The sequence below is a fragment of the Cucurbita pepo genome, chromosome LG05 (assembly GCF_002806865.2).
Source record: "Cucurbita pepo subsp. pepo cultivar mu-cu-16 chromosome LG05, ASM280686v2, whole genome shotgun sequence".
Taxonomy (NCBI): Eukaryota; Viridiplantae; Streptophyta; class Magnoliopsida; order Cucurbitales; family Cucurbitaceae; genus Cucurbita; species Cucurbita pepo.
Genome location: NC_036642.1, coordinates 5,944,380 through 5,972,035, shown reverse-complemented (window position 1 = coordinate 5,972,035; position 27,656 = coordinate 5,944,380). Strand labels below are relative to the sequence as shown.

At 36.1% G+C, this 27,656-nt stretch overlaps 8 protein-coding genes, 2 long non-coding RNA genes and 1 pseudogene across 14 annotated transcripts; 4 read left to right on the top strand and 7 right to left on the bottom strand.

The window, feature by feature from the left end:
* Window positions 1–59: 59 nt before the first annotated feature.
* Window positions 60–607, top strand: LOC111794519 (histone H4). Its single transcript, XM_023676563.1, has one exon. It carries the CDS (start codon window positions 128–130, stop codon window positions 437–439), a length of 312 nt encoding a protein of 103 aa, XP_023532331.1. The 5' UTR covers window positions 60–127; the 3' UTR covers window positions 440–607.
* A 2,793-nt stretch (window positions 608–3,400) lies between these two features.
* Window positions 3,401–4,012, top strand: LOC111794521 (histone H4). The gene has a single exon (XM_023676565.1). The coding sequence runs from the start codon at window positions 3,466–3,468 to the stop codon at window positions 3,775–3,777; it is 312 nt and encodes a 103-aa protein (XP_023532333.1). The 5' UTR covers window positions 3,401–3,465; the 3' UTR covers window positions 3,778–4,012.
* A 20-nt stretch (window positions 4,013–4,032) lies between these two features.
* On the bottom strand, window positions 4,033–4,920 carry LOC111794498 (annotated as a pseudogene).
* A 526-nt stretch (window positions 4,921–5,446) lies between these two features.
* Window positions 5,447–8,517, bottom strand: LOC111794484 (THO complex subunit 4A-like). Its single transcript, XM_023676519.1, has 6 exons — window positions 8,198–8,517; window positions 7,965–8,111; window positions 7,808–7,876; window positions 7,534–7,718; window positions 6,440–6,958; window positions 5,447–6,356 (listed from the first exon to the last, which is right to left on the bottom strand). Exons 1-5 carry the CDS (start codon window positions 8,354–8,356, stop codon window positions 6,802–6,804), a joined length of 717 nt encoding a protein of 238 aa, XP_023532287.1. The 5' UTR covers window positions 8,357–8,517; the 3' UTR covers window positions 5,447–6,356; window positions 6,440–6,801.
* Window positions 8,518–10,691: 2,174 nt separating this feature from the next.
* Window positions 10,692–13,524, bottom strand: LOC111795056 (histone H1-II-like). The gene is made up of 2 exons (XM_023677288.1): window positions 13,020–13,524; window positions 10,692–11,424 (listed from the first exon to the last, which is right to left on the bottom strand). Exons 1-2 carry the CDS (start codon window positions 13,453–13,455, stop codon window positions 10,910–10,912), a joined length of 951 nt encoding a protein of 316 aa, XP_023533056.1. The 5' UTR covers window positions 13,456–13,524; the 3' UTR covers window positions 10,692–10,909.
* Window positions 13,525–15,274: 1,750 nt separating this feature from the next.
* Window positions 15,275–16,043, top strand: LOC111794511 (histone H2A-like). Of its 2 annotated transcripts, XM_023676553.1 has the most exons (3): window positions 15,275–15,312; window positions 15,343–15,573; window positions 15,660–16,043. In XM_023676553.1, the coding sequence occupies exons 2-3, from the start codon at window positions 15,367–15,369 to the stop codon at window positions 15,900–15,902; spliced, it is 450 nt and encodes a 149-aa protein (XP_023532321.1). In that variant the 5' UTR covers window positions 15,275–15,312; window positions 15,343–15,366; the 3' UTR covers window positions 15,903–16,043. The 2 variants fall into 2 exon arrangements, with proteins under 2 accessions (XP_023532321.1, XP_023532320.1); XM_023676552.1 differs by having other exon boundaries at window positions 15,278–15,573.
* Window positions 16,044–16,092: 49 nt separating this feature from the next.
* On the bottom strand, window positions 16,093–16,827 carry LOC111794537. Its single transcript, XR_002815110.1, has 3 exons — window positions 16,784–16,827; window positions 16,295–16,352; window positions 16,093–16,208 (listed from the first exon to the last, which is right to left on the bottom strand). It is a non-coding gene; the product is annotated as an uncharacterized LOC111794537 (long non-coding RNA).
* Window positions 16,828–16,982: 155 nt separating this feature from the next.
* Window positions 16,983–17,440, bottom strand: LOC111794538. The gene is made up of 3 exons (XR_002815111.1): window positions 17,331–17,440; window positions 17,181–17,221; window positions 16,983–17,088 (listed from the first exon to the last, which is right to left on the bottom strand). It is a non-coding gene; the product is annotated as an uncharacterized LOC111794538 (long non-coding RNA).
* Window positions 17,441–18,446: 1,006 nt separating this feature from the next.
* On the top strand, window positions 18,447–21,133 carry LOC111794493 (ras-related protein RABE1c-like). Its single transcript, XM_023676532.1, has 9 exons — window positions 18,447–18,620; window positions 18,717–18,837; window positions 19,205–19,277; window positions 19,393–19,493; window positions 19,802–19,867; window positions 20,062–20,159; window positions 20,396–20,458; window positions 20,545–20,637; window positions 20,777–21,133. The coding sequence occupies exons 2-9, from the start codon at window positions 18,765–18,767 to the stop codon at window positions 20,855–20,857; spliced, it is 648 nt and encodes a 215-aa protein (XP_023532300.1). The 5' UTR covers window positions 18,447–18,620; window positions 18,717–18,764; the 3' UTR covers window positions 20,858–21,133.
* Window positions 21,134–21,553: 420 nt separating this feature from the next.
* LOC111794439 lies at window positions 21,554–24,640 on the bottom strand. Of its 4 annotated transcripts, XM_023676458.1 has the most exons (6): window positions 24,456–24,640; window positions 24,122–24,250; window positions 22,425–23,432; window positions 22,272–22,337; window positions 21,989–22,187; window positions 21,554–21,919 (listed from the first exon to the last, which is right to left on the bottom strand). In XM_023676458.1, the coding sequence occupies exons 2-6, from the start codon at window positions 24,122–24,124 to the stop codon at window positions 21,852–21,854; spliced, it is 1,344 nt and encodes a 447-aa protein (XP_023532226.1). In that variant the 5' UTR covers window positions 24,125–24,250; window positions 24,456–24,640; the 3' UTR covers window positions 21,554–21,851. The 4 variants fall into 4 exon arrangements, with proteins under 4 accessions (XP_023532226.1, XP_023532224.1, XP_023532222.1 ...); XM_023676456.1 differs by having other exon boundaries at window positions 21,989–22,337; window positions 24,430–24,640; XM_023676454.1 differs by having other exon boundaries at window positions 21,989–22,337.
* A 1,664-nt stretch (window positions 24,641–26,304) lies between these two features.
* LOC111794508 (zinc finger protein ZAT11-like) lies at window positions 26,305–27,016 on the bottom strand. Its single transcript, XM_023676549.1, has one exon. The coding sequence runs from the start codon at window positions 26,903–26,905 to the stop codon at window positions 26,438–26,440; it is 468 nt and encodes a 155-aa protein (XP_023532317.1). The 5' UTR covers window positions 26,906–27,016; the 3' UTR covers window positions 26,305–26,437.
* Between the last annotated feature and the right edge of the window lie 640 nt (window positions 27,017–27,656).

Genomic DNA, 27,656 nt, shown 5'->3' with positions numbered 1-27,656 from the left:
CTTAGCTCTAAAATTTGGCCTCGAATTTGCACTCCCATAAATACCCGGAATCGGTAACCATCCACACATCATATTCAAAACTTCTAATCAACTCAAATCTGCTCGTTCTCGAAAGTTCTCTGTGAAAATGTCTGGACGTGGTAAGGGAGGCAAGGGATTGGGAAAGGGAGGAGCAAAGCGTCACAGGAAGGTTTTGAGAGATAATATCCAGGGCATTACTAAGCCTGCAATTCGCCGTTTGGCTCGTAGAGGAGGCGTCAAGCGTATCAGTGGATTGATCTATGAAGAAACCAGAGGTGTTTTGAAGATCTTCTTGGAGAATGTGATTCGTGATGCTGTGACCTACACCGAGCACGCCAGGAGGAAGACGGTGACCGCCATGGATGTGGTTTATGCCTTGAAAAGGCAAGGAAGGACTTTATATGGTTTTGGAGGTTAGATTTAGGGTTTAATTTGTAGAATGACGGTAGATCATTTCTTTTGATCTGGTATCTCGTAGGCGCACTTATAGGTTTTTCTGTAATTTAATTCCTCATTAGTCGGGATGCAATGAAATGTTTACTCTATTGAAGAGATGTTCTATAAAACTTCGATTTGGCTTCATCCATTTCCTCATTTTATTGACATTTAGCTCATTTCTTCGAATTAACGCTTTCTAGTTTACGATCTAACTTCCTTGAATTTCGTGGAATGCTCGTATCCGTATGCAGATTCCGGATATGCATCATATGTAATCCGTTTCGTCATTAATTTTACCTATTAGTTTATGTGGAAGTTGAATATCTTTTGAAGCATTGGTTGAATGGAACATCTATTCGTCTGATCCAATGTTGTAAGCTTCAAATTTCCTCATCCTTTCTCTGAATGATTGTTTTTAGGCTCAGAACCTGTAACTTTTAACCAGTTTATGTTTATGAAAGATTCATGAAAAGCAGTATTGGTGAAAAGCCATATTAGGGTGCCTGCCGTCTTTAAAGCTCTCCCGGGACTGTCTTTTTCGTTGTTTGAAGATGATAATTTCCTATGGTAAAGCTGCCCTGCATGCTGCTGTGCGTTTCATGGAGAAGTTTGAAAGCTCAGTTACCAGGTAACTTCTATATATTTATGCACGGATGGATTTCATTGTTGTTTTGCTGTTTGTTTCTATGGTGCGTTTGAATAGTCTCCTTATTTGTGAAATCATGAAAGATTCTGATTTTGTTTCTTGTTTTCTAGCTTTTTACAGTCTAGTGTTCATGACCCGTTAAGTTTAGCTACCGCTATGGTGTGTCATATGCTGCCTGTAAATCAAAACAACGATTGTAATTCAAGTTTACATGCCTAATTGAAATGCCTGTCTGATTTGCCTTCTTCCTCAATGAAACATTGTTCACAGCTTGAATGATTGATTGGCACCAGTTTAAGTCCCCGAGAAGGAACATAATTGAGAGTGTTTTTTTTTTCTTCTTGTGTATTTGACTCTTTCGACTTTTCTTTTCGAGTATTTCCTCACGGTTTTGAAAGGTTTTGAAATGCTCTGCTAGGGAGAGGTTTCCACACACTTATAACCCCTCTACAACTTATGGGGATCTCCCAATTCACCTTCTTTGGAAGCCAACGTCCTCACTACTATGCATCTTGGAATATGCTTCCTCCTTCCTTGACTCTGGCTTATGCCCTTCAACCCTTTGGCATGACTGAGGAACCATAAGGATTCCCACCATTCTCGTACGCAAAGATTAGGTCGATAAGCAGATTGTTATACCGAATATTCATAATTGAATGTGATTGGCAAGTCACAACTCGAAGTTGAAATTGAGTATGAAATAACAAGGCTCTCAAGACTCACCATTATTTTCATTCAAATGGATACTCATTGATGGTGTGACCCGGACGAGCATCAAAGTGGATGAGTATAGTGGCAACAGCACGCATGCAAATGGTAGCTTTTGGGAGTTCCTTCACTAAGTTTGGCCTACTACAAAGTGATGGTATGAAGTGGACGAGCAACGACGGAGTAGTAAGGTCAGGCAACGATAACTGGTGTGTAATGTAGTCGAATGAACGACTGATGAAATCGTGTCGAGGAGGAAGAAGAAAAGAACAAATAAGAGGTGGCAACAATTGGAGTGCATGGGGCTACATACTTGTAAGAGTGGTAGCGGAGCTCAACTATATTATATGTATGTACATGTATATATTTCTCTCTTGGTATCACAATTTTCATACGCGCTCTTTCGAAATCGATGAAATGATTATGCAATATTTACTCCCACTCATAAGTAAGTTTACATGTTTATACCATAAAGCTCAAGAAGAATTAAGAGTTACACGTCTCCCCTTATAATATATTTTGAACCAACTTTGGTATGTGCCTTATAATATATTTTGAACCAACTTTTGGCATGCACATACATTAGAATGGGTGATGAATTATATGCCTTTGGCATGCACATACATTAGAACTGGTGATGAATTATGTGCTCACGGTTGGATGATGAAAGTTACGCATCGGCTAATTTAAGGAATGATCCCGAGTTTATAATCAAGGAATACTCTCTCCATTGGTGTAAGAGCTTTTGGGAAATCCCAGATCAAAACCATGAGAGCTTATGCTCAAAGTGAACAATATTATACCACTGTGGAGAGTCGTGTTTCATTTAACATGGTATCAGAGCCATGCCCTAAACTTAGTCGTGCCAATAGATTGATAAATCCTCAAACGTTGAACAAAGGACTCCAAAAGAAAAAGGAGTCGAGCCTCAATTAAGGAGAAATTATGCTTAAAGTGGACAATATCCATACCATTGTGGAGAGTCGTGCTTCATCAAACGTGGTATAAGAGTCATGCCCTAAACTTAGTTGTGCCAATAGATTGGTAAAGAAAAAGGAGTCGAGCCTCGATTAAGGGGGAATACTCTCTCCATTTGCCATTTGAGTTGAATAAACTTTTTTTTGTGTAGAATTCGATAAATCTTACTAAATTTTAATTAAAAACTTTAAACTAAAATGATAAATTATATGAATTATATTGAAATTGAATCAAAATTAGCGTAAGATTTTTGTAGGTACTATACTTTAATTTATAACTTATAGTGTGACATATCACCGAATAATAAATTAATTTAATTACTTTATATAGCTCTCTAATTAATTGATTTTTAAATAATTTTACAAAACCACCTTAGAATTATTTTGGTGTTTTAAAATTCACAACAACAAAAAGACGGCGCGCATAAGTTTTGGGTATTTCCCGGCAATTACAAATTTCTCTTCTACCCGCCAAAAATCACATTTCAAATTCCAAATCCGCGGAAGCTTCACGTGGATCGACCTTTCTAGCCGTCGATTAACAAACGATCCAACGAACAAAATAATTCCGCGCTCAACTTGCACTCGTATAAATACTCCCCACCTATTCTTCTTCATTCATTACGATCAAATTCAAATTTTCCAATCAATCCTCTTCTTCAGTTCTCTCCGAAAATGTCTGGACGTGGTAAGGGAGGCAAGGGTTTGGGAAAGGGAGGAGCAAAGCGTCACAGGAAGGTCTTGAGAGATAATATCCAGGGGATTACTAAGCCTGCAATTCGTCGTTTGGCTCGTAGAGGAGGCGTCAAGCGTATCAGTGGATTGATCTATGAAGAAACCAGAGGTGTTTTGAAGATCTTCTTGGAGAATGTGATTCGCGATGCTGTGACCTACACCGAGCACGCTAGGAGGAAAACGGTGACCGCCATGGATGTGGTTTATGCTTTGAAGAGGCAGGGAAGGACTCTGTACGGTTTTGGAGGCTAGGTTTATAGATCTTGGATATTGAACTGGTTTCTCTCTGTCTCTGTTGCTATACATTTTGCCTACTTTGCTCTCTAATTTTCCGATTTTGAAATGAAGAATTGTGCTTACTGTTTCCATGATCTTTGTTTCTCTTTTGCAACATAGATCAATTTGTTCTTTTCTGAATCTGTAGGCTACTTGGTTTAGAAATTTCCAAATACCGAGTTTCGAATGGAGGTAGAACTTTTATGAGAAATTGTTGAGGATTGTTAGAGCTTTTATGAATTAGATATTCGTATACGACTAAATGTGAATTAACCGATACATCAATCAGTTTAAGTAAATTAGATATTCGTATCTTATACATCAACGACTAAATGTGCAACACTGTGTTCAGTATACGACCAGACCGATCACTCTGTTTTTATGACCTTCCATTGTAAGCCACTCTGTTTTCCGACTTCAGCCATTGTAAGCCACTCTGTTTTCCGACTTCAGCCAGAGATGTCAATGGTCTTGATTTCCGGCTTCTTCACTTCAATCTTAGGCATCGTCACCGTCAGCACCCCATTCTCCATGCCGGCCTTTACCTCATCCACTTTTGCGTTCTCCGGTAGCCTGAATCTCCTCATGAACTTCCCACTGCTTCGTTCAATTCTATGCCATTTTTCGTTCTTCTCCTCCTCTTCTTTCCTTCTCTCTCCGCTGATCTGCAGAACTCCGCCCTCTTCAACTTCGACTTTGACCTTCTTTTTTGATCCCGGGAAGATCCGCCTTGAAGATGTGGGCTTCTGGTGTCTCCTTCCAGTCGATGTGGGTGTTGGCGAAAGCAGAGGTCTCACCAGCAGCAGAGGAAGGCACATTGGCCAGTGAGCTTGAAAATGGGAAGCCTTCGAAAGGGTCCCAAACGTTAAAGGAGAAGGGATCGAAGGCGTTGCTCCGGCGGCCACCGAAAATGGTTGGAATCAGAGACATGGTTGTTGGTGAATTAGTAGATAGATTTGCTAAAACTGATATTGAAGATTGATAGAATTGGAGTTTTGTTTGCTTTGCTGTGGTTTGTCGATGCTCTTCCACCGCTGGGATCAAAGGCATTTAAATAGGAAGCAACAGAACATGCCAGTGGTTTCGGTGGCTTTTCTAGTATCTTCTACCACCTCCACGGATTTCAACCCAATCCATAGTTTTATTGGGCCTCAACTATGGGCTTCTTTGGACCAACTCTACACATTAATTTCGATCCAATCCAGTCTTATTGGGCCTCAACTATAGGCTTCGATGGACCAACTCTGCACACTAATTTCGATCCAATCCATACTATTATTGGGCCTCAACTATGGGCTTCTTTGGACCAACTGCGTGGACCAGGCCTAACACCACCGCCCGACTCCAGCCAATTCGACCGATTTAAAGTATTTTTTTATTGAGTCGAAATCAAATAGACAAGTTGGAAGTTAGGCCATAGAAATGGCACAATTGATTATCGCTGTCACCACCATGCAATCACATGTGCCTTCACACCAGTGGGGCTCTCGACAAGTTTCGCTGTTCTTAATTAGATAAACCTTTAATGGGCCCACATAATTACTATCCAATTTGATATTTTAATTAATAATTGGAACAAAACAAAACCCATCTTCAATAATATATAGAACACAATAAATAAGAAATTTTGAAAAAATTAGATTGTCAAATGACTTTATTATAACCAGCTACCAAAATGGAGGAAATTAATGCCACAACACCACTTAACATACCTCTAACATATCCATAAATCACACACTACAAATTGTGAACCAACTAACAAATTACAAAACTTACTTAGATCCAGATACATTCAATATTAACAATACTAAGGCATCACCAATGCAGGCACAAGCTTGAGGTAAGACACTTCCTGTCAATCAATAGATGAAGAAGCTGAAATCCAAACTTCACAGCCGGCCACTTTTGGGTTCTAAATGCAGTGATGTTAAAAAAATCCACACTCAGGTACCAGTATCATCAATAAATAACACACCGCAACACAATTCCACAGGGTAAGTTGGTTTTAACTTAAAAAAAATGAAAATATGGGGTATTTAAATGATGCCAAGAGATGAAGTTTCTACCGCGCTCATTGATCATCCGCCAAAATCTCATAATGCCATCAATCAATCATCTTAGGAGAGAAGATCATATGCTAGCACTAGGCAGAAATTCAAGAAAGAAGAAAAAGAAAAGAACTTGGAGCTGTCCTCAACAGTGATGGTATGGTACCTCAAATATGCCTCCTGCTCTCATGTATTCACGGCTCTGCGGATTTTCACCATGAGCACAGCAGTAGTATACCACCACGTTGCAGGAGTTCGACCAACAATTACTTATGATAAAGATATCACCTGTTAAGCAGGTCTTTTTACGATAAAATGCAGGCAGAGATGAAGATTCCGTAGTCCAAAAAGGCAACAAAATCATCTTGGTAGTTTCTTAGAATAATTCGACTCAGAGTAGGATCCCATAGCATGCTATGAAGTGTGTTCATCTTTTAGTGCATTACCCAACACTTGACAAGTTCAATACTTCATGCCTACATATTAGTTTTGTGGAGTTGAAGTTCCCTGAAAAAACATTAACAGGGAAATTGTAAATTTGTTAGATACAATGGGAATCAACTGACAAGAATATAGATGTAGATATCTACCTCAATAAGGAACTGCAACTCATTTGTTGTGAAATCTGGGAGTGGTATTTTATCAAACCAACATCATCCTCGCAGATGTGATCGGGCAAAGGGTGGGAAGAAATAGATCCACTTTGATTCCCAACTCATTAAATGAAACAGAAAGGACTTAATGAATGAAAGCAGAGTACACACTGACTACTGTTCGTCAATTACATTACCATGCTGAAGTCATATAAAATCTAAATAAAAGAAAGCCCAAAAGCTGTAAGAAATTCAAACCAACTCTAAGGATAACCATAGCCCTTTTCTGCGAAGTCTAGACAATGGTGGTGATACAGAGAACAACTGAAGGTGACAGAACCAAATAATGTATGAATCCACTAATTTATCTGCATCGACTCAGCATGATACTTTTCCAAGTCGGCATCAAGATCTTCGGCAGATACTTTTTCACTTGGGCCTCTTCCCCGCCCACGCCCCCTTCCAGAACCACGACCACCACGTTGACGTGATGGCAGACCACCCCTACCTTGTTGCCTGTTTAACAGGAAAAAAAATGTCAATTTGATGTAGAATGACTGAGAGGATGGTAGCCTTACTTATAAAATGAATAGCACCAAAGCGAAACAAACTTGCCTAAAAATAATAAAGAGATTCAGATACAAGTGCATACAATAGAAAATCGATGGCTCACATAAGTACATATATAGCAAAGGTTAAAAAAATTGATTCAAGTAAAAAACCACATGGAAAACTGTTCTGCAATAAAAATACCCGATAAAAAAAATTATAACTCTAGACAATGAGTATTACAAGCATATCACAACCTAAAATAAACATTCAGTTCACTACTCCAACAGCTATAAGCAAACTGCAGTAAGAGTTCTTTATAAACAGAAATTAAAATCATTAATACAAGGAAAACAAAACTCTAATATTTATCAAACTTATATCTATATGTATAGGATTCCAAAAAATAAAAGTAGCTTATAGCAAATTAGTTGACATTCAAACACGAATTGAAATTCGAAATATGTTTTGAAAAAGCAAGTTGCATCCAATTATAAACCTAACCAAGGATCAGAGCAGAAATATAGTATACTGATAAATACCTTCTAGGAACCCCATTGAAATTTTCGAAAGGGTTCACAGCAGCGGGAGGACCAACAGCATGAGTGGCAATATTAGTTCCAACGATCTCTATCTTCATCGGTTTTCCATCTAGCTGCACGTTGTTGTACTTCTTGACAGCCGCAGCAGCATCTCCTCGTCGTGAGAAAACTACTTCCGCCGTTCCCTATGGAAAAGAGAATTTCTAAACTTCGACCAAGATACAACATTCATTAGAAGTCTAAACCCAGTATTGCACCAAGCCTCGTAGAATACCTTGGATCTGCCACTTTTGTCATAATGGATACCGTAGCGTTTCATATCTCCGACCTCAGAAAAAAGTTCCTGCGAAAATCATCACTTTCAGCAAAAACAAAAACAAAAAAAGAAAACCTATCCTATCATTTAACCTATCAGAAAGAAGTATAAATACCTTAATATCTTCGTTAGAGACACCATAATCTAAATTAGATATGTAGAGCTTAGTTCCAGTCTGAATGCTAGAGGCACGTCCAGCTTGCACGGGGAAACCCGCGCCCTGATCGACAAACATATCATGCTGCCAGGTCGTCTCCGGCGCCTAACACCAAAATCACAAATCAAAACTTCAACCCAGAATTCGAGAGAGGAAAACCGGCAGCAAGAAACTAATCCTCAAAGCTATACCTTGGGAGCGGAATAAGGTGTGCGATTAGCGGCGCGATTGGGGACTCGACGGACGGGACCCGGTCCGGACCCTCTACCGCGACCTCTAGAAATTCCGGATCTGGATTTTTTGTTGTTCTTTATGATATCATCGAGACTCATATCCAAAGGAGCGGCCATGTTCAAAGAGAAATTTAACAGAAACACTGAAGGAGCAGTCGAAAGAGGGAGTAAGAGAGAGAGAGAGGAGAAAATTAGGGTTTCGCAGTTTCGTCGAGAGTGAAGGGTTTGGGAGAAAATTGAGGGCTGATGCCGATTTTTCTCTGAACATATAAAGACTTCAGAGGACCGCGTCGTGGTTTCTACGCGTTGTTTGCCCGCTACGACGTCGTATTGATTATCACAACTATTAGACTTGTTATTTGAAACTAAAAAATAAAATATGTAGGGTAAATTTCGAATTTTATTTTATTAGATTTGTTATTTGAAACTAAAAAATAAAATATGTAGGGTAAATTTCGAATTTTATTTTATTAAATTTGTTATTTAAAACTAAAAAATAAAATAGGTAGGGTAAATTTCGAATTTAATTTTATTAAGATATGATATTGGAAGAATATATTTTAATAATTAGTTATAGAGTATATCTTACCTATTAATATTTTTTTTCTCCAAGTAGTATATTTTATGGTAGATTTGATTAGCAGTATATTTTGTCTTATGATTTGATTAACAGTATATTTTATCTTAAATTTGATTGGTAGTATCTTTTATTTATCTATAAAATTTAGTTAGTTATACATTTTCTCTATTTTTAAAATTTTTTGAGTGGTTATTAGTATATTTTATCTTAGGATTTGATCAGCAGTATATTTTATCTTATCTACTTAGTTAGTTATATACTTTCTCTTATTTTATTTTTAGGTTTTTTTTTTTTTTTGGAGTGATCAGTAGTATATTTTATCTTAGAATTTGATTAATCATATATTTTATCTTAGGATTTGATTAGCAGTATATTTTATCTTAGGATTTGATTAGCATTATATTTTATTTTAAGATTTGATTAGCAGTATATTTTATCTTATCTACCAAATTTAGTTAATTATACATTGATTAACCGTATATTTTATCTTATAAATTTAATTAGCAGTATATTTATATATTGATTAACCGTATATTTTATCTTAGGATTTGATTAGCGGTATATTTTATCTTATCTACGAGATTTAATTAGTTAGTTATATATTTTCTCTCATTTTTAGATATTAGTTGATAGTTTGTATCCTGTTTAAACCGTGTAAACATGAATGAAGATCAGAATTTCAATACCAATTTTATTTCTATTTCTATTCTTGAGCCTAAATTAATAAAAATAACATATTGGGCTCAAAATCATGGACCGGTCCATTTCCAATGGCCCATTAATCTCTCAAGGCCCATGGAAATTCCCTACACTTTTGCTTTGTAGCACATAGTTTCTCCCCCTTTTCATCAAGAAAAACAAGCCAAACAAAAGTGTGGCTATGTGCAATTGTCATTATCTTCGATCGAATCGAGAGATGTCCAAACATTCGCCAATTTAGGGGACGATCAAAAATTTATAAGTAACCAATATATTTCTATTGGTACGAAACATTTTAGAATAGCTAAAAGCAAAACCATAAGAGTTTACACTCGATATAGATAATATCATGATGCTATTGTTGAAAGTCGTGGTCTCTAACATAGTACCAAAATCATGCTCTTACTAAGTCATGTCAATAGAATTCCATCATAAAGTGTCAAACAAAGAAGTTTAGAGCTTCGAAGGTGTAGTCAAGCCCTTCAACAAAGAAGTTGTGAGCCTCAAAGGTATAGTTAAGTCATTACTTAGCCATGTCAAAAGAATTCAATCCTTACTTAGCCTCGAAAGTATAGTCCTTACTTAGCCATATCAATAGAATCCAAACCTAAAGTATCGAATAAAGAAGTTACGAGTCTCGAATGTATAACAAAATGTAAACTTATGTTCAAAGCAGATAATAGCATGCTATCATGGAGAGTCGTGGTCTCTAAACCTGCAGAAACAGTAGGAACAAAGAAATCAAAACGAGAATGTTCCACCATTTTCACCAGCAAGCACAAGACACCTTCGGGAATGTCCAACGGGATCCTGATGTAGCCATAGAACACAGAAAGACAGAAAAATGGGCGCACCCAACTACCCAAGTGCTATTCATTTTGGCTTGATTTCAACTGCTGGGTGTATATTTGATATCAAACTGCCGCCATAACTCATACAACACCACCACCAGATAAATTGGTAGACAAGATTAAGCAATATGATCAGTCCAAGAACGTCAAGCAATGCCATTCAAGTGAAGAACATCAACATATGACGATCAAAACAAGAACACTCACAATACCAAGTCAGATTCATTGGAAATCGCTAACAAATTACAACCCATCATATCATAGGAAGCTGATCAAGACAACAATTAGAGTTCAGATATTTATAAGATCAAACGGCAGCAGATTAACCAAACCCATCAAATTCAAATGGGAAATTGTTCATGATAAGAGCATCAGATAGCCAATAAAGCATCAAAGAAGCATTCACAAATCATAAGCAACTATATTTGAAGAAATTGAGAAACCCAAAAGATCACAAATACATAAACACATCGTAATAATTAAAACAGCGTTCTACTCTACTTCGTTTCCGTTTTCAATTTCTTTCGCCTAATTAGGGTTTTAAGAACTTGTGAACTTAGTCACCGCCTTTGTACCCTCAGAAACGGCGTGCTTGGCCAGTTCACCAGGAAGAACAAGCCTAACGGCGGTCTGGATCTCCCGGGAGGTGATGGTGGGTTTCTTGTTGTAGCGAGCCAATTTGGATGATTCTTGAGCAAGTTTCTCGAAGATATCGTTGATGAAGCTATTCATGATCCCCATGGCCTTGCTGGATATTCCTATGTCTGGATGAACCTGTTTGAGCACCTTGAAGATGTAGATCTTGTAAGTCTCTACGCTCTTCTTCGATCTCTTCTTCTTCTTGTCTACAGCAGCGGCGCCGCCTTCCTTCGGAAGCTTCTTCCCTGCTTTGGGCTTTTTCTCCGCCGGTGCTTTCTCGGCGACGGATTTCTTTTCCTCAGCTGGCTTCTCCGCCGCCGGTTTCTTCTCGGCGGGCTTCTTCTCGGCCTTGGGTGCCATCGGAATTTGCTTGGTCGAAGAAAAGGCGGTGGAAAGTTGAGGAATCGTACAAGTTCAGCAAGTTGTTTGCTCTGATACTTTCGCTTGGGCTTATGTTTTTATATCTTTTGTCGATTAGTCTTTATTGGCCGATGACTTTCGGCACAGATTGCTGACCTGGCATTATATAGTACGTTAGATGGGGTTTACGATGGGTAATAAATCGACGGTCTATGATAGCAATGACTTAAGAAAAAGCCACCTCGTCGTCCATACAGAGAGCCACGTGGTAGAATCTTATTGGATCCTCAGATATGTTGCGGATTGCTGAGCTGTAACCAAATATTGCTCTGTTTTAAACGATTATGACGCCATATTTGTCAATTTCAGGGTACCCATTTTTTCTTTTAAAAATAAAATTGATGTTTAGTCTCGTAAGTTTGCAATATGTTAGCAAAAATTATTACCCAAAACGACTGTTATGTTTGTTTTAATTTATGATCTTTCTCTTAATTAATTAATGCACGATTATTAATCTCAAAAATCCTCAACATACATTAAAGAGTAGGGATTCAAAGCTAACATGGGCATCCTCACGTGTTAAGGATAGTTGGGTTCGGACAACTCAACTCGGACAAATATAACGAGTATTCTTATGCAAGCTACTTGTCATAATTCATGTGGTTATTAGTGTTAAATGTTTTCCCCATATATCTACATGTTAATGCATATAATTAATGTAAGTGTTGATTATTACATGCCCGTTATGAATATTTTGCAAGAGGTTCTATATTGGGATAGTTTTGTTCCACGAACGAATAATCAACTAACATTTGAATACTACTACTCTTCCACGACATACCCATGTTGAATACAAATCGTTGTAAAAATATTTACATTTTTTCTTAACACCAATCGAAAAAATATTACAAAAAACATTTCGTATAAACTACTATTACACTCTATGCTTTGTATTTCTTTGAATGAAAACTTAGATAAAGTGGAGACATGTTCATAATAAAACTAGTCGATCTACTTTTAAAATATCTAAATTTTTTTCCATGATATCATTTTTATAAAAGATCAAGATAATTTTATTCATAAAAATAAATATACAATATACTCATATTTCAACATTCTCTAGGCACTGGTGATCATATTTTAATACTCTCCACGCATGCCCTCAGGTTTAGATTTAAGGTTACTCCTATTTGTATTCATAGTTTTTATCCTAGCCAGAGCTAGTGATGATATGTTTAGTTTGTCAGAGATCACAAATAACACGGTTCTTTTAAGTAAAATAAGATCAGATAGTTGATTCACATCATCATTAAGAGAGAATTACTTACGAAGTATACTTGCAGTGTTCTTTTCTTTACAAATCATAACTAAGTTCGAAAGATCTCTTTTCAGTTGATTCAGATTTTACTTGTTTTCAAAACTTATGTCTTACACATTTCGTTAATGGAAAGAAGTTCGTAATAAACCAGATAAAGGATCGGCATATACATATCATACTTATCTAACTGTTAATAATTCACAGAATCAAATGGAACATCTAGAGGAACAAACCGAATCCCTAGCCCTAATTCCTCAATTTTCAATTTCAAGTAAATCCTCCATAAACGGCGAAATCAAAACGCCTCACATGAACTACAGAGCAATTAGGAACTAGTGAATTTCGTAACCGCCTTGGTACCTTCAGAAACGGCGTGCTTGGCCAATTCACCAGGAAGAACAAGCCTCACAGCAGTCTGAATCTCCCTGGAAGTGATGGTCGGCTTCTTGTTGTAGCGAGCCAACTTAGAAGACTCCTGAGCCAGTTTCTCGAAAATGTCGTTGATGAAGCTGTTCATGATTCCCATGGCCTTGCTGGAGATTCCGATGTCTGGATGAACTTGCTTCAACACCTTGAAGATGTAGATCTTGTATGTCTCGATACTTTTCTTCGATCTCTTCTTCTTCTTGTCTCCGGCAGCCGCAGCACCTTCCTTCGGCAACTTCTTCCCAGCCTTTGGCTTCTTCTCCGCTGGGACTTTCTCGGCTACGGCCTTCTTCTCCTCCACCGGCTTCTTCTCGGCGGGTTTCTTCTCGGCTTTTGGCGCCATTGGATGCTCAGAAGGTTCAAAGGATAAATTTAGTTGAAAGTCTAAGCAATCGGAAATGAAAACAAATCAATACGGTGTTTGGATCGTTGATGGATATTTATATCTCATCTATTTGATTTCTGATTGGATGATGGTTGGAGCCACAGATTGCTGATGTGGCTAAATGGAATGCGTCGGATAGCGTTAGGGTTTGTGATGAATCGACGGCCGAGAGAAGTCGTGGGAAGGGTGGACCTGAAGCCAAGTCGGAAATCGACGTGGGCGTCTTCCATTGGTTATTTTGGACTGTTGCGGATGGATGACTTGTCACTAAAATTTTCGGCTGTGTAATCTTTTTTATGAAATAATTTTAATGGTCAGTTAAACTTATTATTTATTAATTTATATTAATAAAAATCTCTAATTATTCAAATTAATATATGTTTTATTTTTTTCGACTTGAATATTTCAATAATGTGTTTAAATTATTTTAAAACAAAAAAATATCTTTAATTTGAATGAAAAACATTAGTTTTATTTTAAAAGAGATATATTTTTTTTTGGTACACACAACCATTTGAATAAAATTATTTGTAATAATTTAAAATGAATTATATTAATAGTTTTAATATGATAAAAGCACGGACCTTTAATTTCACAGTCTAACCTAAAGTCAAGTTCAGTCAAATCAATGAAGTTTTACAGTCTAACCTCTTTGTTTGAAGCTGTGTCGAGAAGTGGCCGACTTGTTGAAGCTTTGTTTCCCCTAATTCCAAAACACGACAATAAACTTGCAACTCTCGTATAGGAAAAAGCTTCTCTTTGATAGCGGTCATAGGGTAAGGATCTAATCGTATCTCGAGACCGCAACCTGTGCGGAGGTAGGGGCGAATGTAGCCAAGTGGATCGAGGTAGTGGATGGATCGATATTGCACATTTATAATCATTATAAATAATTTCTCTTAAGTCATATAAATAGAATTCTAGGGTCGAGTTGTATAGTTATCTCTAACAATTTCTCGTACACAAATTCTCTCAATCTTAAAAGAGGCTCCCACACACCAATTTATTGGCGTTAAAGTCGTACTAAGGAAGATTCCAGAAGGTTGAGTTATTATTATCTTAATCAATATTTTATTTTAATCCATAATAAAATTAAATCTGTTTCAAATGTGTTTGTTGCGGGAATGAATAGTTCATTTATTTCATATTCCATAATGAAAATCATATCACGTACTCAGTTGAGTTAAGTCAAACCGAACGTAAGACTTTTCAGTGTATTTATAGTTCATAGGAGTTAACCGAGTCTTATTTATGACAAATAACCTATGATTTGAGTGCTTACCAAGTATATTTTTATACGTTTTTCCGTATTACTCTGTCTTCTTAAGTGGTGCCGAGCTTTTTTGATCGATGACAAGTATATACTAGAGCTAAGAGCTATGAATACATACGTTGTTCGGTTTTTTCAGACACGTGTATTAACCCGATCAATAGAACACTATTTAAAAAACGTCGCATAATTAGTGTTTATTTAAAGAAGTTAATCAATTTATTTTTATCATTAATAAGGTAAGTAATAAAAAAACAGAAACAATTGAAATTACCTTAACAAATAATGAAAGACGTCAAATTCTAAATTGAGCGGGAAATTTGAAAATTTTCGATGAAAACCCCCAAAGGATTCAAATCTCTATACTCGTTTCTCATTGGTCCATCTTAAAACGCCACGGATCGCGAAAAGAAATCATTCACAACCGTCGATCAAGTAGAGCTCGTATCCGCCCAACGCATTGGCCGGTTCCCGCTGCGGTATAAAACCTCGAACAACTTCCCTCGTTGAACCGAACCAAATCCGCTCATTCTCTACACCACCGTCGATTAGAACACCAGTAGTTCTCCAGCCGCCGTAAATCCTTCAACCACAATCCAATGGAGGTTAGCGCAAAGGCAAAGAAAGGCGCCGGAGGAAGAAGAGGAGGCGAGAAGAAGAAGTCGGTTTCTCGATCCGTCAAGGCAGGTCTTCAATTCCCCGTCGGCCGTATCGCTCGTTATCTGAAGAAAGGGCGCTACTCTCAACGTGTCGGCACTGGCGCTCCAGTCTACTTGGCCGCCGTGATGGAGTATCTAGCCGCTGAAGTAAACGAGTCGTTCATTTCTGATTCCTCTTCATCCTAATCAATTGAATCGCCATTGTACTGATCTTGTATTTTTCCGATTTACAGGTTCTTGAATTGGCTGGAAACGCTGCTAGAGACAACAAGAAGAACAGGATCATTCCTAGGCATGTTCTATTGGCGATCAGGAACGACGAGGAACTCGGAAAATTGCTAGCCGGCGTAACTATCGCTAGCGGTGGAGTTCTTCCAAATATCAATCCGATTCTGTTGCCGAAGAAGACGGATAAGGCTGTTAAAGAGCCGAAATCTCCATCAAAGGGAGGAAAGTCGCCGAGCAAGTCGACTTAAACGGTGAATGAATCTGTAATTTAGGGTTCTATGTTTTGTGGTAAGCGTAGACGAAGATCTAGAGATTAATGTAATCGATATGTTTAATTTACCAATTTACCGGCGAGGAATCAACCTGATGACTTGTTCTGTTCTTACGTCTCTAGAATAATTATGGTTGGAATTACGTTAAACAAATCAAGATCGATCGAGGCGAAATATTCATGGAATTCATTGATCAAGAACAAAACAAATTTCAAATCTCAGTTTAAGTAAACAAATCTTCAATCCTCAATGTTGTTCTTGATCAATCCTTGAGAAATGTACCTGTTCCAAAATTTATATTTGTTTTCTTAGTAAATTATACTTGAAAAAATAAAAAAAAAAATCTAGAAAAGATTAAATTCACTAACCTCCGTATTGTAGTAATTCATCATTTAATCTCCATTTGTAAAAATATCGACCACCTTCCTAAGATAAATAATTCACGACCTTTAATACAACTTAGATCTATATATAATTTACAATTTAAATTAATTCAAAAATTAGTATGTTGAATATCCTAAAAAGAAATAATAATAATAAATTGCAGGATTAAATTGAATAAGCTAATAATATTGAGTGGTTTGAGTACGAATAAAATATGTTAAAAGATGGTAACAAATAATTTTTACTCGTAAATTAATTTAAAATAAATAATTTTAGTTTTTGCATAAAAAAATATTAAATCCGTAGAATGTTAAATAAAGATTCTAAATCTTGATCAAGACTCGTGTATATATATATATATATATTATATATATAATTTTTTAAAATAATATTTTTTTAATTAAAAAAAAAACGGAAGTATATCTTATTTTATAAAACTTATAAACTTATATACAACGAGGGATAGTCCTTACTCGTGGCAAAGGAAACTAAATCCTTGACGTCGGGTGCTGTCGTACTGAAAAAAAAAAATATAGAGATTAAAAAGTTAAAACCATTTTAATTGAAAATTATGTAACAAATGAATTTAAAATTGAGATAAATTATAAAATAAATACTCAAAAAAAAAAAAAAAAAAAAAAAAAAAAAAAAAAAAAAAAAAAAANCGTATTGTCGGAATCCAATGAAAGCGCCACATTTGACACAGTAAAGCTGTAGAAAAAGTGCAGGAGAAGTAAGATCTTGATTGGCTCCACCGTCATTTTCCACCAAATTGACCCTGAATAAATAAAAAATAAAAAATATTAAGTATGATTAGCGTAAGATTAATGAGAATTAATGAGAATTAATGCATAATCAGTGGTGAGTTACGTAGAAGAGAAGATGGAGCCTTGAGAGGATGGCCAGAAAGGCTGGAGAAAATGGGGAAAAGAAAGAGGCAGCCATTGTTAGGGGTTGTTCAAGAACTGTAAAAAGAAAGAAATAAAGAAATAAAAGAAAATAAAAGAAAAGGGAAATTACGAAGGTGTCCTCGGTTATGTTTTGGTGCAAGGCGATGTAAGTGTTGCAAAATTTGCAGGCCTTTAGAACTCCTTCTCTTGGATCGTGTTCAACAAGAAATAGCCTCCCCATTTCAATTCCCTCAAACGCCACTAATTAATTACGCTTCATACAACCCCACTTTTATATATACTAATTATATTACATTTTTTATTTTTTTATTTTTATTTTTATTTTTTTATTTTTATTTTTATTTTATATATATATTTAAGAATATGAATATAGTTTTGAGAGTCCGGATCCGAGAAACTAGGAGGCTATTACTAAATAGATACAAATGGGTGTAAATTCTGACGTCACCACAACCCACTTGTTGGTTCTTTTGCTCTTTGATTACGGAGCGATGTACCGAAAGAGAAAAGAAAAAACCCATTTTGAAACCTTTAGTGTCACGTTCAAGATAATGAAGGAATTTGTAGTGAGAAGTTTAGGAACTTGAGTGAAGATTAGGAAAAAGTAGTAGGGAATCCATGTGAAGCAGAACTATAATTAGATAAGGAGAGATTCAATCAACTTCAGAGGAAAATTAAGGATTTCTGTTGGATGATGAAAGTCCCACATCGGCTAGTTTAGAGAATGATCATGGGTTTATAAACAAAGAATACACTCTCCATTGTTATGAGGCCTTCTGGAGAAGCCAAATCAAAGCCACGAGACCATAGCGTTTATTTAAAAATTTAAAAATTATTTTGACAATGTACAACTAGTTTTTTTTTTTTTTTTATTTCCAATAATGATTTAAAGAATATAAAACAAAATAATATATTTGTAGTTTTAATATTAATGTAGGGAATAAATAAATACACTAGCGTTATTTTATTTGGTATTAGGGAAGGAGCCCACGTCACCCAATTTGCTGAGGTGGCCAGCGCATTGACAACTAATTTTTCCTTTCGGTATCAATAATGCTTGGGAATCCAACACGGTCACAAAACCAGCTACCCACGTGGCATAAAAGAAAGTTTAAGGAACACGTCAGACAGCTGTCTGTAAATGATTGGTCAAAGAAATTTAATAACCATTTCATTTGGTTAAGGGGTAATTCCGTCATTTTAAGCCTTCCGCCTGGGAAAGGGAATAAAGTCCGAGAAAAAGGAGGTCTCTTTACAGGTGGAGAGCCGCTCGAATTTTTTTTTTTCCATTTTTGGCTAAAATCGCTGTCAATCTTTCTCTAACCTCCCACGCGCCACCGCAACCGCCTCGACGGTGACTCGGTTGACGGCTGTTCTCTCGTTTTCTGTCTCGGAATCGGTACATTTCTCTAGCATTTGCGGTTTTTCTGCCGTTCCGTCTCTTTCTCGTTGAGGTTTGTTGAGTTTGTGGTTGTTTTGTTTCATTGTGTTCTAGGTTATTGCAGAGGGGGATTTCTGTTGAATCGATTTGATTGGAATTGTTATGGCTGCTCCACCTGCAAGAGCTAGGGCGGATTATGATTATCTCATAAAGCTTCTGTTAATCGGCGATAGCGGTGCGTGATTTTCTTTTCGGATTCAAATAGAGCCTCATTTTCTAGTTTCTTCTTTGAGGTTATCCTATAATGGTCTGTTGATTCGAAAAACGCGATAATTATTGATTGAGAATGCTTGTTTTTCTTGGATCTGGACTGCTCTCTCGAATCTCTCAGTTTGTGTGGATGATAATTTTAGTTACGCTGAATTTGATTTGTTGATTCAGGACGCGTGTTGGTTGATTTGGTGTATTCCATGATGTAAATTTGAACATCTCTATTATATCGATGTGCTGTTTTTGTATCTGTTTAACAGATTTGGTTCACATTGCAATATTACCTAATGATTTCCTTTGGTTCTGTTCATTTTTGTTGGTCATTTTTGCAGGTGTTGGTAAGAGTTGCCTTCTCTTACGTTTCTCAGATGGTTCCTTCACCACTAGTTTTATTACTACCATTGGGTGTGTATAATTTTCTATATGAATGTATTTCCCATTTCTTATGGGATTATGGGATGAATTTATGCACTTAAAAAGTTTCCTTCTGAACTAACTAGGACATTTTCCCCTCCTGCAGTATTGATTTTAAAATCAGAACCATTGAGCTTGATGGTAAACGGATCAAGCTCCAAATTTGGGACACCGCTGGTCAGGAGCGGTTCCGTACGATCACCACAGGTATTCTTTTCTTACCTCCATGATCATGGACTTGTCTATTGCTAGAAGCTAGAATCATGATAGAATATGTTATATTTTAATGAAATTTGATTTGTGACTATTCATTACTGGATTTCTTCCTAAATTGTAAATCTTTCGTGGAATGGCTAACTGTTTTAATTTTGCTATTTGAACTTGGAGTTCAGTGTCCTGATATTGATTCTCTTTTCTTTGAGTATTTTCTTTATCAGGATTTTTGTTTTTGCTGTAGCATTAATTGTCAATGAGCAGAGTTTCTCAATAGTTCTGCTACCTGTTTGTTTTTTCAGCGTACTACCGCGGTGCCATGGGCATTTTGCTGGTCTACGATGTAACAGATGAATCATCTTTCAACAGTAAGTACCATTTTGCCATTTCTTTTTGCAGATTTTTCTTTTGTCAAATTATATTCGTTCTTGTATATTTGCATTTGATCCAAAATATGATTTCATCTTTTCATTTATGATGCCTTGTCCTATGGATGTTTCATAGCTCCTTCCATTTCTCTATCATTTTGCCTTCTCACTCCTTATTCTCTAATGCTTTTCAGATATTCGAAATTGGATTCGTAATATCGAACAACATGCTTCTGATAATGTCAACAAGATACTGGTAGGAAACAAGGCCGACATGGACGAAAGCAAAAGGGTATGTTATTACTTCCATTCTGCTTATGAAAACTGAAAAGAAAGGCATCAACTTTAAATAGTTGTGCTACTAACCTTGTGGCATATTAGACAACTGTTGTTGATATATGCTTTGGACCTCAGATAATATTACCAAACTGATATCTAGGGGTATCTTTCTTGAAGAATCCTCGACTAAGATTATCTTTCTCTCAAGCCATGCCTGTTACCATTTCTTTTAACATCCTCATATTACAGGCTGTGCCTACATCCAAAGGACAAGCGCTTGCTGATGAGTATGGGATCAAATTCTTTGAAACTGTGAGTCGCTTGTTCTTCTTCCTGTGTAATTTTTCCATAATAGTTTGTGAATGTAAGCTGAAAAATATTTGGTATTTGCATTACAGAGTGCGAAGACAAATCTTAATGTGGAAGAAGTTTTCTTTTCAATAGGAAGGGATATTAAGCAACGTCTCTCTGATACCGATTCAAAGTCTGAGGTATTTTATAATTCTTCTGCTATAGTTCACCTAAAAAAACAAGAAATAACCAAAGCTCGAACTTTTTATTTTCTCATTGTGTATTATAATTATTCTTGATTAATGAACCGAAGACGTGTGGTTTTTGTTACGTTTGCAGCCTTCGACGATCAAGATCAATCAAGACCAGGGAGCCAATGCTGGTCAGGCTGCACAAAAATCATCCTGCTGTGGTTCTTAAGATTGTCAAACCCTTTGAAGTAGTCATATATTGAAGTTGTCATACTTCATTGATGGGCGCATCTATTAGCTATTTTGTGATTCTTTTGAACTTCATTTAGTGTGTAATAGATAGATAGGTACTTTTCATGTTTTAGAATTTCATTTGTGATAATGTCTATATTATAAAGAGATTTATTTGTTTCCTTTTCATTTTGAGTTTTTTCAGAAACAATGTTATTCCAATTATTTGTTTGCTACCGGATGGTTTGTATATATTCAACTATTTTGACTTTAAGACGTATCTTCTTAATGGTACTCATTTTCTCTAAGAGGATGCTGTAAGAAAACTTACTTTCCCATGCTACATACTATATCCTATGTTATTTGGAATCAGTGATCTTTTTAAAAAGGCGGCTGCTATAACTGATCCATCATCTCTATAGATGCATAAATGATCATCTTTGCACTAGCCAATTTCGATATGGATTCGAAATAAGCATGTCGAAATAATGCAAAAATTATGACGAAACTGATTCAGCTTTCAGCTAAAGTGTGAGATCTCACATCGATAGAGAGGAGGACGAAACATTCTTTATAAGGGTGTGGAAACCTCTTCCTATAACATATGTGTTTTAAAACTTTTGATGGAGGACAAGTCGAAAGTGAACAATATCCACCTCCTCCATCCCCAATGCATCACTAAAGCAACAAAATCTCACAGAAGTAGAATCAAGTTTTCATTCTAAGCAATTTACAATTTACAATGAAGATGTAGTTTCCAACATAGAATGGTCACCACAAACACTCCAAATAAGGTGTAAAATCTAAATTCTAGCCCCATTTCTTCACTGTACTTGATACATGACTGACTGCCTCTTTTCTTGGCAATGGCAAATACGAAATTGAATTTAAACCACCAAACCAATAAATCAGTTAGCAAGTAAAACCTGATTTGATTCTCTGCACAGTATCCACCTAATCTCGTCCTACATTTACAGAACTGGCATTGAACTCTACTGAAGGCTAAGTTCATCCTTCCCATATATGCGCTGAAGCTCACGCGTAGCTGCTTGAAACGATTCTGAAAAATTGAATACAAAACATATTTTTAAAGACTTAAAAGGGGAAAGAGTATGAGTTGCATCTTTACCTTTCCAAATCCCAAAAGATTTCTGATTGATCGGTGCACCGAAGATGGTTTGAATGGTATCAAACAACAAGCTCTCCGGAGTGCTTCTTAGTTCTTGTACTATCTGGTAAATAGTTTTCCCATTCTCAAAGTATATATGATTATTTGGGTGTTTTGTTTTGCAGCCAGCATGCCGCTCAAACTCATACGCATTAAGCATCTTCCAAGGAAACACAAAGGGTGAGTTAGATCTGACTGAATTCATCTTCAACTCTTGCATCAAGGACAAATTTTGATGACTTACCTTGGAAAAGTTGCAAGATTGGCATCCACAAAGATACCCAGATCGCCTTATAATTCCACGAAGCCACTGATGAAATCAGCGAAGAGTATGAGCTAACGACACGGCAAGCCGAACTTAAAAGTGTAAATAGTGTGAAGAAGAAAAGAAAGTTACCTCTCTAGCTACAGAAACGTACTTCACAGGAACGCCATCGAGCATACCAGTCGATATCAAACTTCGAACATTTGAAGGGAAGCTGTTTGGAGCTTCTTTCCTCGTTTTGTAGTCTGGTCTATTCTTTGGTGTCCTATCAGGCTTTTGCATAGCTATCTGAGGACTGCTTACAAGTACATCAAAATTTGATGGTTCCAAATCAGTGACACCAACAACTTCAGATGGTTGGAATGAAGATTCGTAGAATGTCGAGTCGTGGCTTCCAAGAGACCTGCCTAAGGGGATGATATCTTGCTCATCAGGAAATTCTCCAAACGAGATTATATTTGGATCCTGCTTACCGTAATCATCATCAATGGAGACAACATTGTCGTCTATCTTCCCTCTATGATCTAGTAACCCAAAATGGTGATCCCCATCATTGGCAGTTTGATTTATCAAACTGAAGCTGTCATCCTCCTTAATATAGGCCGATCCCATCGATACGAGACCCGTTTCAATTTCCTTGTAGTGACGACCTTCTATTGCTTGTTGACCGTCATCGTCCCTATTAGAATTACTTCTTGGACATGGTTGCAGATCATGTACATTATCTTTAACCTGATCCTCCAACCCATGAGATATAGATGCATCATCTCCATATTGGTCTTCCATACCTTTTCTCCTGAGATCAAAATGATCAGGAATTACAGAAGATGTTTTTGTTAGAGGTAAGTCAGCAGACCTTAGTGATTCGGGTCCGAATACGCAACCAATAAGTCGATGTGAAACAGATTGATAATTATCAGTATGCTGCTCCCAATGAAGAACATTCACATTTGACAGAATTCCTGTCATTTTACTATTTGGAGCTTGAATTGCTTGCTTCTTGTTCGGGAAAACCTGTGTCTCACAACCATCGATAAACCAGTGACGTGCTCGTTTTGCGTCTGATAATGAAGGGCTGCCGAAAGTTGAATGTGAATCATTTTCATGCCCCAGACCCTTCGTAATCCAAAATCCTTCGTTCTGGACAGAACATCACAAATAATCGAAATTCAGAGAAGAAATCGGAAAGGAATTAATGCCAAAAGACTAATAACAGTCACACTTTTGGTTTTCATCACTTTTCTTTTGAGTTTTTATAAGGATTTCATCTTCCAAAGGCGAGGTGAAACAGATGGATTTATTGTTGAGGATTGTTGGGATGTAAAGGAATACATCTTCATTGGTATGAGACCTTTTGGAGAAGCCCAAAGCAAACCAATGAGAGCTTATGCTCAAAGTGGACAATATCATACCATTGTGGAGATTTGTGATTCCTAACATTTATGTTCCAGTTACTCATATATAAGAACAATCGTGCTAGTCTCGAGTCCTAAAAGCATTGAGTTTATATTACAATCACAGACACTTATCATTAGAGTGATAAAACCAGGAAGCCAGTTATATATCCAGAACATCAATGTCACTAAACCCTATTTCATAACTTTAAAGACAAAAGAAAAACATTCAAGACCACAGCACTGAAATAAACCTTAAAAGATGCCCTGGATTTGGCTATGAATATGAGTGATTCAAACTATTTCAAATTAAGATAGGGAACTGTTTCTATTCACAAATTCAATTCAATTGGATTGTTTCATGAGATTTTGCTCAAACGCGACGATCCTAAGCAACAAACCAAGAAATTCATATTTGGAGAATTGAAAGCATACCATTTCGATTCTTCTTATAGTTCGAAGTACTCGCGGAGAAGCTTCAAAACTCCATAGAAATTTTGACTAAAGACGGAGGTTCCTTGTAGAACGAACCATCTACCAAATTTCTTCAACCTCTCCACTTCTCTGCACCAGAATCAATGAGAAAACCCAACTCATATTTTCAAAAAATACACACAGTTTAAGAAAAGGAGGCGTTACTTTTCTTTTGCACACATAACGAAACAACAACGATCATGCGATTTTTCAAACAGAAGAAAAACCTAGAAATGGACGCGGAAACACAAATTTCAACTTCATTTTACCATTCCAGTGTAGACGCAGAACATACCGTCAGTTGATTACTGGATTTCGACACAGCAGGGTTCCGGCGAGGCTACTCCGGCGACGAAATTGGACGAAAATGATGGCTTCAGGAGGGAGAGAACAATCCAATCGGGTAAAATGCAGTTCTGGAAACTACGATGAATGAAATTCTCCGATTGGCGAAGAACGATCTTCAATGAAATTGATCGTTCAAAAATCATGAACCGAGGAATTAAGTGATGTGACAGCCGAAAATTAAACTAAATAAGAATTAATTAGAAACAAACACAAATTAAACGTAATTAGGATTAAACTTTTAAAAAATACATTTTTTTTAAAAATAAACTTTAAAAGTTAAAAAATGTTAATATATAGATTAAATTAATATCTTTAAATTTTTCGAAAAAAAGTTTATAATTTTTTTATTATTAATATATGGATTAAAATTTTATTTATCTACGCTCCAAATAACATTTATTTATCTATTTTTTTTATAGGTATTATTTAAATTTTAAAATATTTAAGAATATTTTTTAAGATAAAAGTGGAAGTTAAAAAATATTTAAAATAGATTATATATCATATCTCAGAGATTTTAATGAAGTGATTACATAAAAGATTTTATTTATTGAAACTAATTTGAAAATGTGAAGACTTAATTTGAATTCCGTTTCCTTATTGGACAAGAAGAAATCTAAGATAAATCGTTCCTCTATTTAAGTTATTAATTTCATTTAAATCTCACAATTACTCGATTTTTAGTGATCTTAATAACACGTTTACGGTATAATGGAGGATCAGCCATCACGAACAATGTTTCAACCGATATACATTATTTTTGAGGAAGAAGATGAATTATGGCAGCAGCTTCAATTCCAATGGGCATGGTTTCAACATATGTTTTCTCTAGAGTTGCTGGAGGAGGAGGAGCTGCCGCCGCCGCCGCCGCCGCCTCCTCCTCCGCCTCCTCCGCGCGAAGAGTTTGAAATAGATTATAATGGTCTCACGTCGTTTCTCGAAGTGGATCGTTCGTTCTTTTCGCCATGGAATTGGAACACTAATTCACCACAAGATAGTGAGAATGCAAGAGGAAACGATCGCATGGTTTTTCAATCACCGGATTCATTCTTTAGCGAGGATCAGGTGATTTCTAATTCTTTCTTCTTTTTTTTTTCATCCTCAAATTTGATCATTAAATGTATTCTTTTATTTATTTTTAAATTTACACAGGATTTGTACAAAAGGATGAGCGGCAAGGATTCCGAGAGTTGAATACCCGTATCTCGCTCTCATCCAATATCGAGATACAAATATCATCATCATAAAACTACCATTTGATTCGAAAACCATTTGAAAAGAAAACGACTCTTTCTAGGTAGTTTTGTTAGTTATGTCTAGTCAACTAAATCGTGAACGAAGGATAGGCAACCTGCCAGTTTTATTTTTCATCTATCAGTTGATTTTTTTTTTTTTTTTTTTTTCAAGAGCTTAAAATGTGATTTAAGAGAGCTTTGAAAGAACCGTGAATATTGTCAATTTTGACCCATTACATGTTTCCAGTTTCCACACCCTTTATAATAAATGTTTCGTTCCCTTCTTCAATTGACTTCAGATCTCACACGTTCTATAATAAAAAAAAATATATTTATTTATTTATTTTTCTAATTTGAATATAAGCGACTAAATTTACCATATTTAACCATCTTTTAATTTAAAATTAATAATATTATCATGTTAATTATTTTGTTCCTCATCGGTATAAATTTGATATAATAATTTAAATTAATTTTAATTATGTGAAGGATTTTATTAATTTATTAAAATTTTCTTTTGATTTGGTTTTTAAATTTAATAATGATTTCTTCAACATATTAAGAAACAAATAAAATTTTAAAGAAAATAAAAAGTAGGACACGCTGTAATAAATGAATGAGACACGTGGCATAAATACAAGGCCACGTGGCAATAAAAAAAATGTAGTCTATCTATCTGCAAGAAACAGAGGAATTACGTCAAGCAACCGACCGGCGGGGCCATCAACTGCAACCGGACGAGATCATTCTCCAACGGCGTCAAATTCAAATCCATTCCGACGACTCCATTACCACTGTCGCAATCGGAGTCATCGGAGACAGGTTGCGGCGGCGTCAAACTAACAGGGACAGGAGAAGAATTCCGATGTCGGCGCATATGGCCGCCGAGCGCCTGACCGACCGGAAATTCAAGTCCACAAATGGAACACTCATGAGGCTTGGACTTAATCGCGTTATTCTGTGAAGTATCGCTTGGAAATTTCGGCTTCCGGTGAGAAGCTCTGTGGCCGCCGAGAGCTTGAAACGAGGAAAACTCCCGATTACAAGTCTTGCAGACAAAAACTCGGCGGCGAAACGACTCCGTTTTGGATTTGGACAAGGAAATCAAGCAATCAGCCATCAGTAATGAGTCAATTTCAGATTCAAATCTCACTCTCTTCATCAGATCGGCTCAAATCGGATCGGATCGGATCGGATCGGTTTGGATATCGGAAATGGAAGCGAGTGCAAATATTATATATATATATGGAACACTGTGGGCTAAATCTGTTGGGCGTGTGGATGCGGCGGAAGAGGGTTGAAGAAGGGAGCGCGTAAGGTGAAGAAGCAGAACGTGGCCGGAAGGTGCCGTGACGTTTCTGATTCTGTTCACAGCAGTTTTTTCATTTTTATTTTTATTTTTTTTAATATTTATTGGATTATTTAGTGTCAAAGCGCGTGGGTACCAAAATATAATTAGTGGGATTTATTATGTAATTAAAATTATTATAATTCTTATTAAACACACTTTACAGGCTTGACTTGAATATAATGGAAATTAACCTGAAAATTCATCATATCTTTGTAAACAATTTTCCAATTAATTAATTAATTAATTTTTTTTTTTTTTTATGGTTTGATATTTGATTTTTTTTTTATTTTTTAAAAATTGTAAATATGGTTTTTTTTTAAATAATTAAATGATAGGTTAATTTACTATGTTATTTCTTAGATTTTAGGAGTGAGTGAGGTGGGAATAGAAGACTTTTTTTTTTTTTTTGGAATATATATATATATATATAGGTATAATTGATTTTTAAATGTTGCACATTTTTAGCGTGTTAAATATTTAAAATTTTAAACCATAAGATATGTATGAATTTTAAGAAAGAGTTTGTATTTATTCTCCGTGAATTAGATAATGTATGATTGGA